Raw genomic sequence first — 14,762 nt, 5'->3', positions numbered from 1 at the left:
CAGCATGGGAAATCAAAAGTATCCTTCTGTGCTTTTTGTTATCAAGGGTCAACTTTACAGTTACTTTACCCAGAAATATTTCAAATGGTCCTATAGAACTCAATAAAACTATAAGCCATCTATCTTTATTTTATGTACTTACTCAAAAAAAGTGGTCCATCCAGTCTCATCGCTTTTAGTTGCCAGAAGTCCACTGTTGCCATGGTAGGTAAATAAGACCAGCTCCTGCCCTTGTGCAGTCATGCTTTTCAAACATCCATTGGTGCCTATGGTCAGCCAGATGACTTGGTTATCAGGAGAGACCACTCTTACTGGCATTCGGTTGGGATCCCGCCTGATCCGAAGAGTATTCCCATTGCTGTCCGTCACCGCGGTAATATCATTGTCATTACTGTAGCTGAAATTGTACAGGTAGTCTCCGGTGACTAAACTCACAGTGTACTGATGAGTACCATTGACATCAAAGATATACAGCTCTTGGTCAGTTGGAGAAGCAACTTCATAGAAGTTCATTGAATTCATTAAGGGTTTGTTCTTTGACACAGCCCGTATCCTAATGTTTCCCAGGTCAGCAATATACAGGGTGCCATCTGGAGAGACAGCTAAGGAGGAAGGGGCATTAAGTTTGGCATCTTTAGCATAGCCATCTCCATTCTGGTAACAGTCACAGTTAACATCATTTTTGCAATCACACTCTGAGGGTATTCCAGCAACTAAAGAGATCTCTCCATCAGTTGTGACCTGTCTTATCCTATTTATCTTTTTTTCATCTGTTTCTGTAATGTAAAGCACCCCGCTGTAGGACACGGCGATGGCAGTGGCAGACTCCAGCGTGGTCTGGACAGCGTGTTTGCCCACCGTGTACTCCACCCCAGGCACCTGGCAGTGCATCGGCCTCCCCGCAGCAATGCGAACCTGACGGTTTTCAGTGATCTGCAGAACCACGTTGTTATCCAAAACATAAATGGAGTTATCCATTGGGTTGATAGCTAAATCTGTAGGCCATTCCAGACGAACCTAAACAAATAGAAGTGTTTTGTTAAACAGTCAACCAGTGCAAATTAAATGAATTAATTAACCTTCACTTTTAGACACTGATGTAAAGATATTTTCTATCTGCTGTAAGCAATCATGACTGAAGAACTTGCATGAATACATGCAGCGAACTAAAGCTTTTCAGGGAGGCAAGGGGCACAATATTCGGGCATCCATTTTATTGAAAAGAAAGCCAGTTGCATTGAAACTATAATACAGGCTGAGTTTCCCCTACAATAAATGCAATACTTTTCTGTATCACAAATGCATAAATAACTAGAGAGGCAGATATCAATGTCTAAATACTTGTCAACAGTATTCATCTTTTATTCTTGTAGTACCAAAAAAAACATACTACCTTCCAGACTGTGAAACACTGTACTCCATTTTTGGAACATACCGCTACTGACATGTCCCTTCTTACCTACACAAGTTTTTAAGACAAATAGGAAAATACAGGGATTTTGTGTAAATCCTTTCATTCACTCTAGTAGGCTAAGGATGTCAGCAATTCAGAAAACCAACATGCCAAGATAGTTCTAACAGATATGCCATTCTCCCAATATTTACTACCAGGCTTAAGGTTTCCTGCTGATAGTTCTGCTGTTCTAAACCAAACTGAACTTTATGGGCAGAAAAATTGAATACAGCAGTGTTTATAGCTAAGAGAATACAGTGCAATTCATGCCTGTGGAACAGGTTGCTTTATCCCCCAAACCTGCCGTTAAATATCCATCATACTCCACCCAGTTTTATTTTAAGGGGTGTGAAAGCTGGATTTCAGTTTCTATCCCCAGCTCAGCTTTCTAAATAAGCAGCAACTGAAAAGTACCTGGCTGATGTGCATGCTGGTATCACAGGTTAGAGGTCGTGCTGAGGTAAGGTCATTGGAGCCAAGCAAAGTCGATATTATTCCATTCTGATCCACTTTTCTGATCATGGTCCCATCAACAAAGTAGATTAACCCATTCTTGTCTATTGCTATTCCTTCAGTGAAGCAAATAAAAATTAGTTGGTTTTTTTTTTGTTTGTTTGTTTGTTTTGTTTTTTTTATTTTTTGTACTACCAGTGAATATATTATCCAAAACTAAGGGTATAGGTAGCATCTATCTAGTGGAAATTGTAGGCAGAAAATCTGGTCTCAGGCAGTAGGTAGTAATACAGCTCGTTAATGCGTTTTGCATGACAAACCAATATTCAGCATGAAATCTACTACAGTTGATTGCATTTGCTGTTCATTTGCTTTTGTGTGTTGGGAAGGGACTAGCTTTTAAGTTAACTTTAAACATGGGATAAATGGAACCAAAAGCAATGCTCATTTTAGATATTCACTGCTGCCTGCCAAACACATAATCTAAATGCTCTTATTGAGTGTTTAAAAATGCTCAATAATCACTCAAGCCAAATACTTCCTAAAAAATCAACCCTAATTGATTTTAAAAAAATCAGTCCCCTGTAGCTCTCTTCCTCTATAGACTTTCTACTTGTAAAAAATCACTCAAATCCCCAATTTTTGAGCCAACTATTGAATTCAGTAATTAAACATGATCATGCCCCCAGCTCTGAACTTCTGTATTATTTTGAATGTTACAGAGGGAGAACTCTTTTTACCTTTAGGGCTCATGAGAGTTGCCTCCACTGCTTTGCCTCCATCACCACACCTTGCCTCATCGAATGGCAGGCACTGCTCCCCTGTTCCTCCTATAACCTCAACATTTTTGGTCAGGTCTTTTGCACCAGTGAGCGATTTGGGCCGATAAATCCTGCGCGTGTTCGTGTCAGAAACGTACAAATCTCCCGTCACAGGGTCAGTTGCGAGGTAGTATCTGTGAGCTGGGTTGTTGCTGCAAAATGGAATAACACATTGCATATGCTGTAGTTAACTGCACCTAACATTGGATCAAGGAGAAAATGGTTTAGTTCCTATGCAGTGTGCAGTAACGCAGACAGAGTTAAAGTCAACGGTGATGCTCCATGCAGAGGCAGCACAGGTCATGGCCCCAAAATTGTTTTGGTCTACATTTCTCATCTGTGTCACAGGCAGCCCCATCTAGATTAATCCTCTGGGGAAAGAAGGTCCCCATTGTCTTCGATGCTCTCAGGCCAGTTCAGGCTCTCTCATTAGTGACTGCAAATGTCACTCTAATAGGCCAAATCAAAATATTGGAGTTTAAAACCTTCTGAGAGTTTTGGGAACCTTGATCTAGTCCCAAATTTTGCAGCAGGATCCCAGGCCTCACTTACACTTTGTTGGTATTATCCTATCTGTTTTATTATAATTTACACAAGGCTGCTGGGGTTCATGGTTTATGTAATTCATAAACAGATAAGACAGAGTTTGAATGATGAGTTCACAGGCAAGAGATAAGACATCATTCATAAGTATTTTTTAATCTACTGCTTTCAAATGCATGATATGCATGATTTGACACATTAGGAAATGTCATCTCTTCCACCAGAGACCAAGCAGAGCTTTTCCATTTTTCTTAAGTCAGAGTCATATTTCAAATAACTGTACACATTGGCAGAAAACCACTAACTATGCCAGCACAGTCTTCATTACAGTGAAAATATATATTGCTAACCATTTTCCCAGAACCGTACATTTTGCCTCTCCACTGGTGCCACATAATTGAGAATTACTGTCTTTTCTTCCCTGCTGGTGAAAAACAACCCTGGAGATTACCTTTTGTGTGGAGAGATTATGATGTAGAAACTTAACCCACTGCAGTTGGGATTCCTGACCTAATTTATGACATGAAGAGCTGAAATAAGGTCATGTAAATACATGAGGTAATTTCAGATGCTCCCCTCATGGATTGAAGCAGAGTGTCAGAACAGTCACTTCTGATGTTTGCAAAAGCGCTGCTTAAACAGATCTACCAGCCTGGTGGTAGCCAAACATCTGTTCACAGAATGCTACACTTCACGTTTTGTAAATACGTAACTGTGCTAATGTAACACATTTTTATGTACTGCCACTTGGAAAATGCAACAGAGACCAACAGGAACAACTTGTGAACAAATGATGTCTTTTAGCAGGGACAGATTTTTATAGCCATCCAATTACAAAAACACAGAAAAAAAATTTGTTGCATAAATAGGATTTTATTTGGTTTTAAGACTTTTAACATGTTGGTTCAGAACGAAGTGAACCAAGCGAAACAGACTAATGAAATCAAATACACAGTGATTAGCACCTCTTTAAAAGCTCTGCTATTGCACTGAGTGTTGTACAGCATGTCTGAAAACAATCAAATGTAGGCTTACTTTAAATTTCTGTCTGTTACAAATCTATTATTGCCAATGTGCTAAATAGTTGGAAGGTATTTTCAAAACCTTAATTTATGCAGTGATCATTTAATATGATCACTATGTAGTGTACGAATTATTTATACCTCCATAGACTGCAAATTAAATTATACCCATTTACATGATTACTTTGGTCTTTAAGAAACTTTGCAAACACTTCGAATATAAACACATTGCAAGATGTGAAATGTGCAATTAAATTTTATTTCAATGTAATTTAAAATAAAGTTCTTTCTTACACTACTGAAATCTAAATTAAAGTACCTATCTTCAACCCATCTAACACTGCCTCAATCATATTTTTCAGCCATTGGAATAAGAAGCCATCAAATCAAAAACTAAGTAATTTATGCCTAACACAATTATTTATTTCCAAAAAGAAATTTTAAAGCTCTTTCCTTCATAAATATGAAGATGTACATTCTAATTAATTTCAGCAAAAAAGAAATCAGGGGATGAGTTCTCACGGTAAGTACCGTATCCTCATCAAACCAAAAAAATACATCTGATAATTTAAATGTATTTTCTTATTTTATTAAAGTGTTGAAGTGCATAGGATATTACAACTGAATCAATAGAAACTCTCCAACTTGCCATATGTAGATCTCTGACAGCTCCTTTCTGAGCTGATACAACAGGCTTAACCTCAACATTTCTCTTCAGGTGAAGGTTGAACAGCCAAGAAGGCTTTAGCCAAAAGAAACCCCCATTAATTTATGGGAGAAAGGCACAATTTGAGGAACTGAATAACTGTCAAGTGAAAACTACATTTGTTTTCTAGCCAAAAAACATCCATGAGCACTATGCAGATCTCAAAAATAGTACAGGAATAAGCAGCCAGCAGCTGATAAGCTGCAGAGTTTATGCAATTTCATTGTACCCTGAAATGAAATTAAGCTTCTGCCTTCTACCAATAACAACAAATGCAAAGAAGTGAAATCCTCAGCCCATGACTTACTGACTCATTCAGTACTGCCTAATCACTTTCAGTAGCCTGCAAAACATGGAGTTATATACCCACACTGGCTCCTGTAAAGACAGCGAATGTCTAAAAATCAACTTGTTCTGTCTATGCTGAATAATCGTAAGTGCTTTGAACTGAAAGGGTGCACACACATGCACAGAGCTGTAATGATCTATTTCCCTTTGCTTTTATCTTGCTTAGGCAGATCTTTTAATTCTTCAGCTGTCAGATCACCTGGACTATTCTCCACATACAAATTTTTTGAAAATACTCCTCCTGTTTCAGTCCCTGTCTCTCTTGCCTTCACTATGTGCCCTCTAAACCATATATCCCCTCAAAGCTGTTTTTATGTTTTGTTAGACTTTTTTTTCTGGCTCTGTATAGTTTTGGGATAGTGCCATAGCCTACAAAAAAAAAAAAGACCTCCCTGTCTTCAAAGTCCTTCTAGAAATGACTTCTTCCATGAATGTCTATCAGCATTAATCACCCACAGGCAGCAGTGTGTATAAAGACATCATTTCAGCTTTGAGATTGAAAAAATGTGAGGTCATTGGTACATGAGAAGAGAAATTTGATCTGCATTCTCTCTCTATAAAATAGAGTACAGGCTTCTTGAGGTAGGAGACACATCACACTGTGCTGAAGTACTGTGTTTATAGGCCAGGAAAGGTGAATGCTTGAATAGACAAGAGGTCTGAACTAGCATTTAGCCTCATTCAGTAGTTTTACTTGGGGAATGCATTTTTTAGTGCATTTTCTTCTAATACCTAGCAATTATCTTTTGCAAAGTGGTCTGTTGAGGGCTTTTTTCCAAACTGCAGTTTAAGTAGAAATCTCCTTAGCAGTCTGAAAGGCTTGCCAGTGAAACTGGACATTTGCTCCCTTCTTCTGTTACAGGCCAGACAGATGTGCTTCCCTCTGCAGCATTTCACAAGACTCTGTATGAATTCATGCAGCCAAAAGAAGGTATTTGGTCTCACAGTGTGTCCTTAGCTGGAGAGTCCATGGCAAAAGGATATGGTGGATCCTAAAAGTTTACACATCTTAAATAAAAGGCAGCTGCCTTTTATTTATTAATAGAAATTAATAGAATAAAAAGCTGCCAGGGGATATTAAGGATAAAGATCCTACTCTTGGCTTAGGAAGTCTCTCATCAACAAATCTCTAAGGCTGAGAGTGGACACTGGGAAAATGTTGTATGATGTGAGAGAAAACTCAGACTCATAAAATTGTGTTGGGCTGCACAGTGGGCTCCATACCTCCTGCCTGCTGGATCCACAACTGCTCCTGCAGGGCCAGTTCTCCACAGTCTTCTATGTCTTCTTCTGCCCAGGAGGAACCCCCACTTCACAGCTGCTATATGGGCCCATGCTGTTACACTAATTTGTTTGGTATGACTGCAATTTTGCTACCTGGAGCTTCTGCATGTTTAGGTATGAATAAAACAGAAAAGCTTCAGTATTCTCCCTCACCAACTTTTCTTACATGCAGGGATCCAGTTTCTGAAACACTGCAGTTGAGTCTGTGACCACAGTTCTGCCAGAGGCAGGAGAGGGTGGCACTACCAAATCACAGCAAAATAAACCTCAATAGGCATCCACTCTTTAATCCCTTCTTCTACATTCCACATGCCCATTTTAAGTATTATTCCACATTCTATATATTTGCCAAGACAATGTCTTATCTAGCTGTAATCACAACTTTGTGATACCACAAGGGATATAATTCTTTTAAGAGTGGTGGAACACATACAAACCAATTGCAATAGTGAAACCCTAAACCCACCAAACAGAAGAGACTGCCTTCAAGTCATCCCTGGGAAAAAAACCACAAAACCAATTCTGATCATTAGCACTGATGCAGACACCTTATTTAGTCATGGAATCTTTTGCCTAACACATCTGAAACATATTTTTGAAAACATAAAACCCTTCCTCACACAGAAGTATGTCCAAAGAAAAGTGAATTTAAAAAACAAGGACAGCAGAGATATGACTCTGGGATTTATTTAAAAACAAGGAATGAAAATGACTGGCAGCAAAAAGGAGAGAAAGGTACCAGTGGGCCTGCTAAGACGTATACTTAGGAGTTCTGCCACAAATGTTTGCAGGGTTTTATGTCTGCAACAAGATTTTAGCACGACTCTTGTTTTTTTCTTCCTTATCAGCGCCAGCTGCTGTGGCAAAGCAATTCTAAGCATCCACCTACTCTTCTGTTCTTGCCATTATTGTAGCGATGCCAGGATGGATGAATGCTGTACTACAATCCTCTGATTACTGTTGTTTCTATGACCAATTTTGTCAGTCTCGGTGTATTTTAAAAACTTAACTCCTGGAGTTGTGTTATTGTTATTTCAACTTCCATTATTAAAAGAAGCTCACCTTTAAAGAAACAAATCTGTTAAATGAGAGCCTGAAAAGATTCAACATCAAAAGGCTAATGAAATGAATTCCCTTGATACTTTTATATGCCATTCTCATCATATTTGGTGTATCTGATTAATGAGTGAGTTTTGATAGGATCAGCAAAGAGCTGCCAGCAAGGAGTGAGCAGAGATGAGGGAACAGCAAAGGAGGGCACACACAAGCATAACAAGAAGCCTGACTGTGGACAGAGAGTGATGAGAAAAGAGGAACTCATCAGAAAGAACGATACAGCCTGACAGTTGACATAACTAAAACATATGAACTCATTATTTTTGAAAAATACTCCTCTTTTCTAGTAATACATCTCAGAAATGACTTGCCCATTATAAGCATTCATTTGTTAAAAAAGAAAGAAGAACAGTTAGAAAAATATAAATCTTCTTTAAGGAATGCTTACCTATGTCTAAAATCTTTATTTCTTGGTGGGAGCAAGTAAAAAAGAACAGAAAAACATTATTAGACAAACATTCAGAAAGGATGTTAAAAGACGAGAGAGAAGAAGGCAACATTTACATCTATCATCAGTGAAGTGTTGAATGATTGTCCATTGTCCACTTACGTTGATCACATATACTGACTCTTAAAATCTGCTGAATTATTACTTTGGGTAGATTAAATTCTCACATTTAGATAAGCATAGTTAAAATACCTTTATGAGGGTAAAATGTTTTCATTTCAGTTTTAAACACTTTTAAAATCTTTTGACTCAACTTCTGTTTTGCTCCCAAAAGCATTTGCAAACTCAAACTTACACAATGTCAGAAATTTATTCAGCACTTTAATTTGCCACAGTAACCCATAACTCCAAAAGTTCAGGATGAGAAAATGACATACCTTAGCTCCAGAACACTAGTTACATTTCCAGATGGGAATATCCGCCGAACGTAGTTGAAATCCCCCACGTACAGACTGCCATCTATCCCACAGGCTAAGGCAACCGGAGCCAGTAATTTATTACCATCAGCTTGACCATTACAGCTTGGACAGGATATGCTGCGTCGTCTCCCGTTGCCCATAATGCTACTAACAACTGGAGGTTGCTGAGATATAAATTGATTTTCACCATTCCCTTTGTAGAGGATTCCTGTCAGATAATATAGGAAAAAAACCAAACCAAAACCCAATAACATTTATAAAAGCTGTGAATGTATACACATAAAATGATGCAAAAGTATTGTAAATATTCTTTTAGCTAGTTAGTGTAAGTTCAATGAATTTTTATTGTTTCACCACCATATTTTCCTCACTACAGATAACAACTTTATTAAAATATCTGTAGTTATATTTAGGTTATAAACATGCAAACATTAGATTATCTTGTCCACAAAATTTAGTAGAAACACTAAATAATGTAGCTCTTAAAACCCCAAAATGTTTTCAGTTGTTATTTTCAAATGTTAATGATTTCTGTAATTATAAAAATTGTCATGCTGAAGGAAATGTTAAGCATATTAATGGAAGGAAGATAAGAGTTCCTACATTTTTACAGTTTTGAAATAGTCCAGAAAGGACTGAAATTCTAAAGTACTTTATAAAAAATGAAAACGAATATATTTGCAAATTGTATTCCTAAAGTCCTAGTATAACATAATTATGAGTATCATGTGGAATGTAATCTGAAGTGGATTACTGTTGCAAATTATAAATATTAATTAAAAAGCCACTTCAAAAAGTTGTAGATTGCCTCAATTTTACATTGTAAAAGATTCTTTACTCAGCTTACAACAAAAGTGATCCTCTGGCAACAAAGTCTGCCTCTTACCATATCTGCAGTTATAGGCAGTTATTAAAAATGTCAAAACAACAAAAAAAATGTGGTGCCAGGCCAACCTGCCTCTGAAACTTAATTCTGCTTTGAGGCATGAAAGAAACAATAATTTTGTGAAGATAAAGCAATATGCCAGCAGTATTTTTCTTCCTTATAGCCTACGTAGGAAATCTGAGAGGAAAAATGGATGCTTTATGTTAAATATTCCGTCTTGTGGGGGAAAAAAAATGTATGTTAAAGTGTTGCCAGGACCCTCATTGTTCAATCTCATGATGAATCCATTAAGGTGTCCTCTACAAATGGCCAGCTATTACGGTTCTACTCGTAAGTCACCATATGTCTTTCCATGGTATAATCCATGTAAACCACACGTCACTTTGTACTGTACAGAGATCTGGGTTTTATTGATTGCACGCCCAGAGTTTCATGCAATTTGAAGCTGAGGGATAAAGTAATCTTTTGAGAAGTTTAGAAGAAATTTAAGATGAATTTCTCTTTCCCTCCTCACTCCCAAAGTGCATGATTTGTACTGAAAACTATGAGAAAAAATACTTTGCTTTCCTCTTTAAATGTTTTAGGTGTCTTCACTGCTTTCAATGTTATAAAATGCAAGAGATTATAAATGTAAAACCAATATGATAAGATTGGAAACATGATAAAATTGGAAAAAATGAAAATGGTTTATGGGAACCTAATGATAAGTAATCTAAATCAAAAGAGGAAGAATGTATTTTTCATGAATAGTTAAAGCCAGAATGCATTAACTGTATAAGAAATCCCCTCTCCTATGATTACATCATTTATGACAATCATGGCACTATAATTTTGTCTGAAATAGCTGAGTTCTACAATTTTCATCAGAGGAATTCTGTAAGTCAGCACAGTGCACTATTGCACCTGATTTATTCTGTCATTACCTTGAAAAATTGGTCCTTCACATTTCTCCTCTATTATCACAGAGTAAAAGATGTACATTAGACTATTTACTGCAGTAGTTTGGATTTCCATGCAAACACTGTCTGCACTCTCTGCTGAATAGATTTATGCCTCTCATCCACCTTGTCATTACAACTCTCCACTTGGTTTATTCAATTAGACACATGACACTTTGAAAAGTCATTACTTGTCAAATGTACTCTTCAACATAATTTAATGCTATCATCCATTTACCCAGTGAACAGAATCAATCTTACATATATATATATAATTATAGCTCTTTACATTTTTAGATGGATTACTTCACAATAATTTGCACAGTTGCTTTGTTGGTTTGTTTTGGTTTTTTTTTTGTGGTTTTTTTTTTTTTTTTTTTTTTTTTTTTTTTTTTTTTGTTTGTTTTTTAAAAATTTTAAATTAGGTACAATGACACCTTTTCCCTTGATTTGGTTACCTTGTTTCCTTACTAGGCAGAAGGAATGCTTTAGGTTCTGACTACTGTGTTCCACATAATAAGCTTGTCTACTATGGGGAGTCCTTCACAGGACATCAGGTACTGCAGAAGTGACGATCCTCCTGATAATTACTCTGGACTCCTCTCTTGCATGAAAACCAAGTGCTACCAACTACTACTTTAAGCTATGTGACTGTTTACTTCACCTTTCCTACATGCTTCGAGCCAAGTTTTTCCAAATTTCTTCCTGTTAAGTGTTGAGCTGAGGTTTCCTTAGCATGGCACCCTGCAAACAGTTGCTGAGCAGCATGCTCAACAAATACATTTTGATGCCAAAGTTACTGTGCAACAGCAAATTGCAGCTTGAGAGAGGAGTGAGAATATGAGCAAGCAACAGCTCTGCAGACAGCAAGGTCTGCAGAAGGAGAGGGAGGAGCTGCTGCAGGTACCAGAGCTGAGATTCCCCTGTAGTCCATGGGAGAAGACCATGGTGAGGCAACTGTGCCCCTGCAGAGCATGGGCGCCCATGGTGGAGCACATATCCACCTGGAGGGTCCACAGCAGAGCAAGGGGATGCCCAAAGGAGGCTGTGATCCTGTGGGAAGCTCATGCTGGAGCAGGCTCTTGGCAGGGCCTCTGGACACATGGAGAGAGGAGCCTGTGCTGGAGCAGCTTTGCTTCCAGGACTGGAGCCATCTGTTCCTGAAATACTGCACCCTACAGAGCAGACCCACACTGGAGCAGTTGTGAAGAACTGCAGCCTGTGAGAAGGACTCACACTGGAGAAGTTCCTGGAGACTGTCTACTGTGGGAGGGAGCCCATGCTGGAGCAGGGAAGAGTGTGAGGAGTCCTTCCCCTGAGGAGGAAGGAGCGAGAGAGACAGGGTATGATGAGCTGATCACAGCCCCCATTCCCTGTGTCCCTGCACCACTGGCAGGGAGGAGGTGGAGAATTCAGGAGTAAAATTAAGCCTAGGAGGATTGGGCAAGTTGTTTTTAAGATTGGTTTTCTTTGTCACTATCACTACTGTGATTTGACTGGTAATGAATTATATTCATTTTCCCAAGTCAGTTCTGTTTTGCCCATGACAGTGACTGCTGAGAGATCTGTCTCTGTCCTTATCTCAACACATGAGCTTTTCATTCTGTTTTCTCTCCCCTGTGCAACTGGGGAGTGACTGGGTGGTTTTGGTGTCCAGCCAGAGTTAACCCACCACAGCATATCCAACACAGACTGATGAATTTATTCATGCATATGTATTTTTAGGATGCAGAAGCGTGACATTCAATGTAAATCATAGAAACAAAGAATATCCTGAGGTGGAAGGGACCCACAGGATTACTGAGTCCAACTCCTGGCCCAAACCCCAAGAATCTCGTTGTGTCCCTGAGAACATTGCCCTAACAATTTCTGTCAACTCTGACTGGCTTTGTGATGTGACCACTTCCCTGGGGAGCCAGGAAGTACAAAGCATCTACCATTTGTAAAATGTTCTGTAATTTCCTTTTTTAAAAGTAATAGAGCAAATAGCAAAAAGTTTGAACGAGAGACATGAAGTGCAGGACAGTGGAGCAGTAAAACTAGCAAGAAGAAAATTAACTCCTTACCATTCTGAACATCCAATACATGATGCTTATCCAATGTCCAACCACCCATGTTGGAGGCATCTAGTTCATAACCCTGCAAAATGGCAGTCCGCTTTTCCCAGAGAGTCAGATCCAAGCAAGACTCATACTCGTAACCTACAGACACTGAAATAACAGCACATGTCCTCATTAATTACAGGATCTCATTCTGAAGAAGAGTTTAAAGAATGGGATTTCCTTAAACTACACACATTGTTTTGCTCTCCTAGGACACATGAGAATTCCTATGGCTTCTTAGACATGTTGAAAATACTAACCAGAATCTTAGGTTATTAAAATATTTTAGTTATTAAGAGAATTAAGACAGTTATAGAGGAAATCCATTTTGTGATGTAAGTCATACTGCTATTGTGCTTTACTTAAAGTACACACAGTGTGCAGACTAAACACCATTATTATTAGGCTGAGAGCTACTTAATGGGAAGGAATAGAAGTTAAAAACGTCACTTTTCATGCAAATTAAAATTTTTTTTTTTTCCTCCTGAAGGAAATTTTTTTCTCATAATTCAAAGCTTAGATTAGGGTTATTTTTCAATACTTTTTAATATCCACTGATGTAATTTTTTTCTGCAAAACACTTCCTACTTAGTGGATACAAGCATTTGAGGTGTGCTTCCCTATGTTCAAAACAACACTAGAAGTGCAAAATCCTCTGTAACACATACCAACAGCTTCAGATAATCCGTAGACCCTCTGATTGTATGCATCAGTTTTATCCCAAATGAAGGTGTATGCTAGATTTGGGGATGCAGGGAACCATTTTTGGAAAAGTCTTCCCACCACTGCCACCATAAGATGAACCTTCATTAAATTAAATGGTATAACAGATTGGGTCATAGTAATCTTCAGTACAGATTTATATCCTGCAGCCCTGGAGCTCAAGTATGATAACTTCAAATCAGTCCCTGGTATTGTTGTTTCTTCATGAAGTACCTGTGCATCGTTAAAAGAAAAATACAGTATTTAAATTATTTGGAAATTAAACAAAACAATGCAGCTATCATAAAAGGCTGCCTAACATATTACATGACAATCCATTAGGAAATGTCATCTGCATTTGGCCTTCATGGTTAAAAAACCCATAAATAAATAACAATGTTTCACACTTCTTCGAAAAAGTCAAGTCTAAATTCTTCATTATACTGAAGCTGCTTAGTTGTTACTTTCTGCTCAAGCATTTCAAAATGATCACCTTTATTTTTATGGGGGCAAAGGAGGCATGAGAAAACATTCCCAACTGATTTCTCCTGAAGAGGCAAAAAAGCATATTTCAACTAAGTGAAAATTGCCCCTTATTGTGCTGTCACCCATGTCCCAACTAATAAAGGCATGTCTAATAAAGGCGGTAGAGACTCTAAAGAGAACAGAGCCTGATATTTCAGTTGGGATGTCTAATTTCTCCTGTAGAAGCAGGAAGAACTCCCAGGTATTTTATTATTTGCATTATCAGTGGATTGTAAATACTTTAAACTAGATCATTCTTCCATTTATTTTGAAGACAGATAAGTAGGATGCCTCAGGGGAAGTTTTTCCATATTTTCTGATCAATATTCAGTACTCAGATATCAGCTTATCACTTTCACATTTCTGAGAGGTGGAATGAGTCAATTTTATTTTTAAAAGGTTCCTCCCCTCCTCTACCTTGTCATTTCCTCCGAGCTGAGAAGCTTTTGTGGGTGATGGATGGATGTGAAATGTTTCTGTGTAATGTGGATAAAAGCAGCCTATATTGTTCTATGCCTCAGTCAGAATATACACTGCAGCCAGCACTTGGAGTGAATAGCTACCAGGTATCTTAGCTTATTGAAACAAACAAAAGAAGAAGAAAAATGCATCTAGACACACTTGTACAGGTAATGTTTCTTTAGTGAAGAGTTCAAAGGATGCTGAAGCACGAGACCAGAACCTTAGCGGTGTTACAGGAACACTCTTGGGAAGTAAATTAAGAAAGGTTTATTTTACTTTTCTGTCTCCTGGTCCTGAAGACCAAACAGTATTTAGTATTAGTGGAAAGCAGACTTCAGGAAGAACACTGTCACAAATACCAGGCTTAAGACTTCAGTGGGATCAAAACCTGGCTACTAAACAAGTGCTGCTAGCTCTCTATGCCAGAGAAATCCTTGGACACTGCTTCTAAAAAATTGACTGTGTTGAATAGAGTGAAGTAATGTGGTTGATGCTCAAGAAGGACAACACATGCTACACCATCCTCTATATTAG

The 14,762-nt window shown here is 38.2% G+C and overlaps 1 protein-coding gene across 1 annotated transcript in view; it reads right to left on the bottom strand.

Annotated features, from left to right (window-relative positions):
- TENM3 (teneurin transmembrane protein 3) overlaps nucleotides 1-14,762 on the bottom strand; it is a 692,061-nt gene that overhangs the window by 37,468 nt on the left and 639,831 nt on the right. The window contains exons 22-27 of the mRNA XM_053975063.1: nucleotides 13,208-13,475; nucleotides 12,504-12,647; nucleotides 8,572-8,821; nucleotides 2,647-2,879; nucleotides 1,868-2,022; nucleotides 143-1,017 (exon numbers count right to left, since the gene is read on the bottom strand). Of these exons, the coding sequence (XP_053831038.1) occupies nucleotides 143-1,017; nucleotides 1,868-2,022; nucleotides 2,647-2,879; nucleotides 8,572-8,821; nucleotides 12,504-12,647; nucleotides 13,208-13,475 (1,925 nt within the window). The remainder of the gene's footprint in view (nucleotides 1-142; nucleotides 1,018-1,867; nucleotides 2,023-2,646; nucleotides 2,880-8,571; nucleotides 8,822-12,503; nucleotides 12,648-13,207; nucleotides 13,476-14,762) is intronic.

This window comes from Vidua macroura, chromosome 4 (genome assembly GCF_024509145.1).
Source record: "Vidua macroura isolate BioBank_ID:100142 chromosome 4, ASM2450914v1, whole genome shotgun sequence".
NCBI lineage: Eukaryota > Metazoa > Chordata > Aves > Passeriformes > Viduidae > Vidua > Vidua macroura.
Note: the sequence above shows the minus strand (reverse complement) of the source record. Positions and strands in the feature narration are given on the sequence as shown.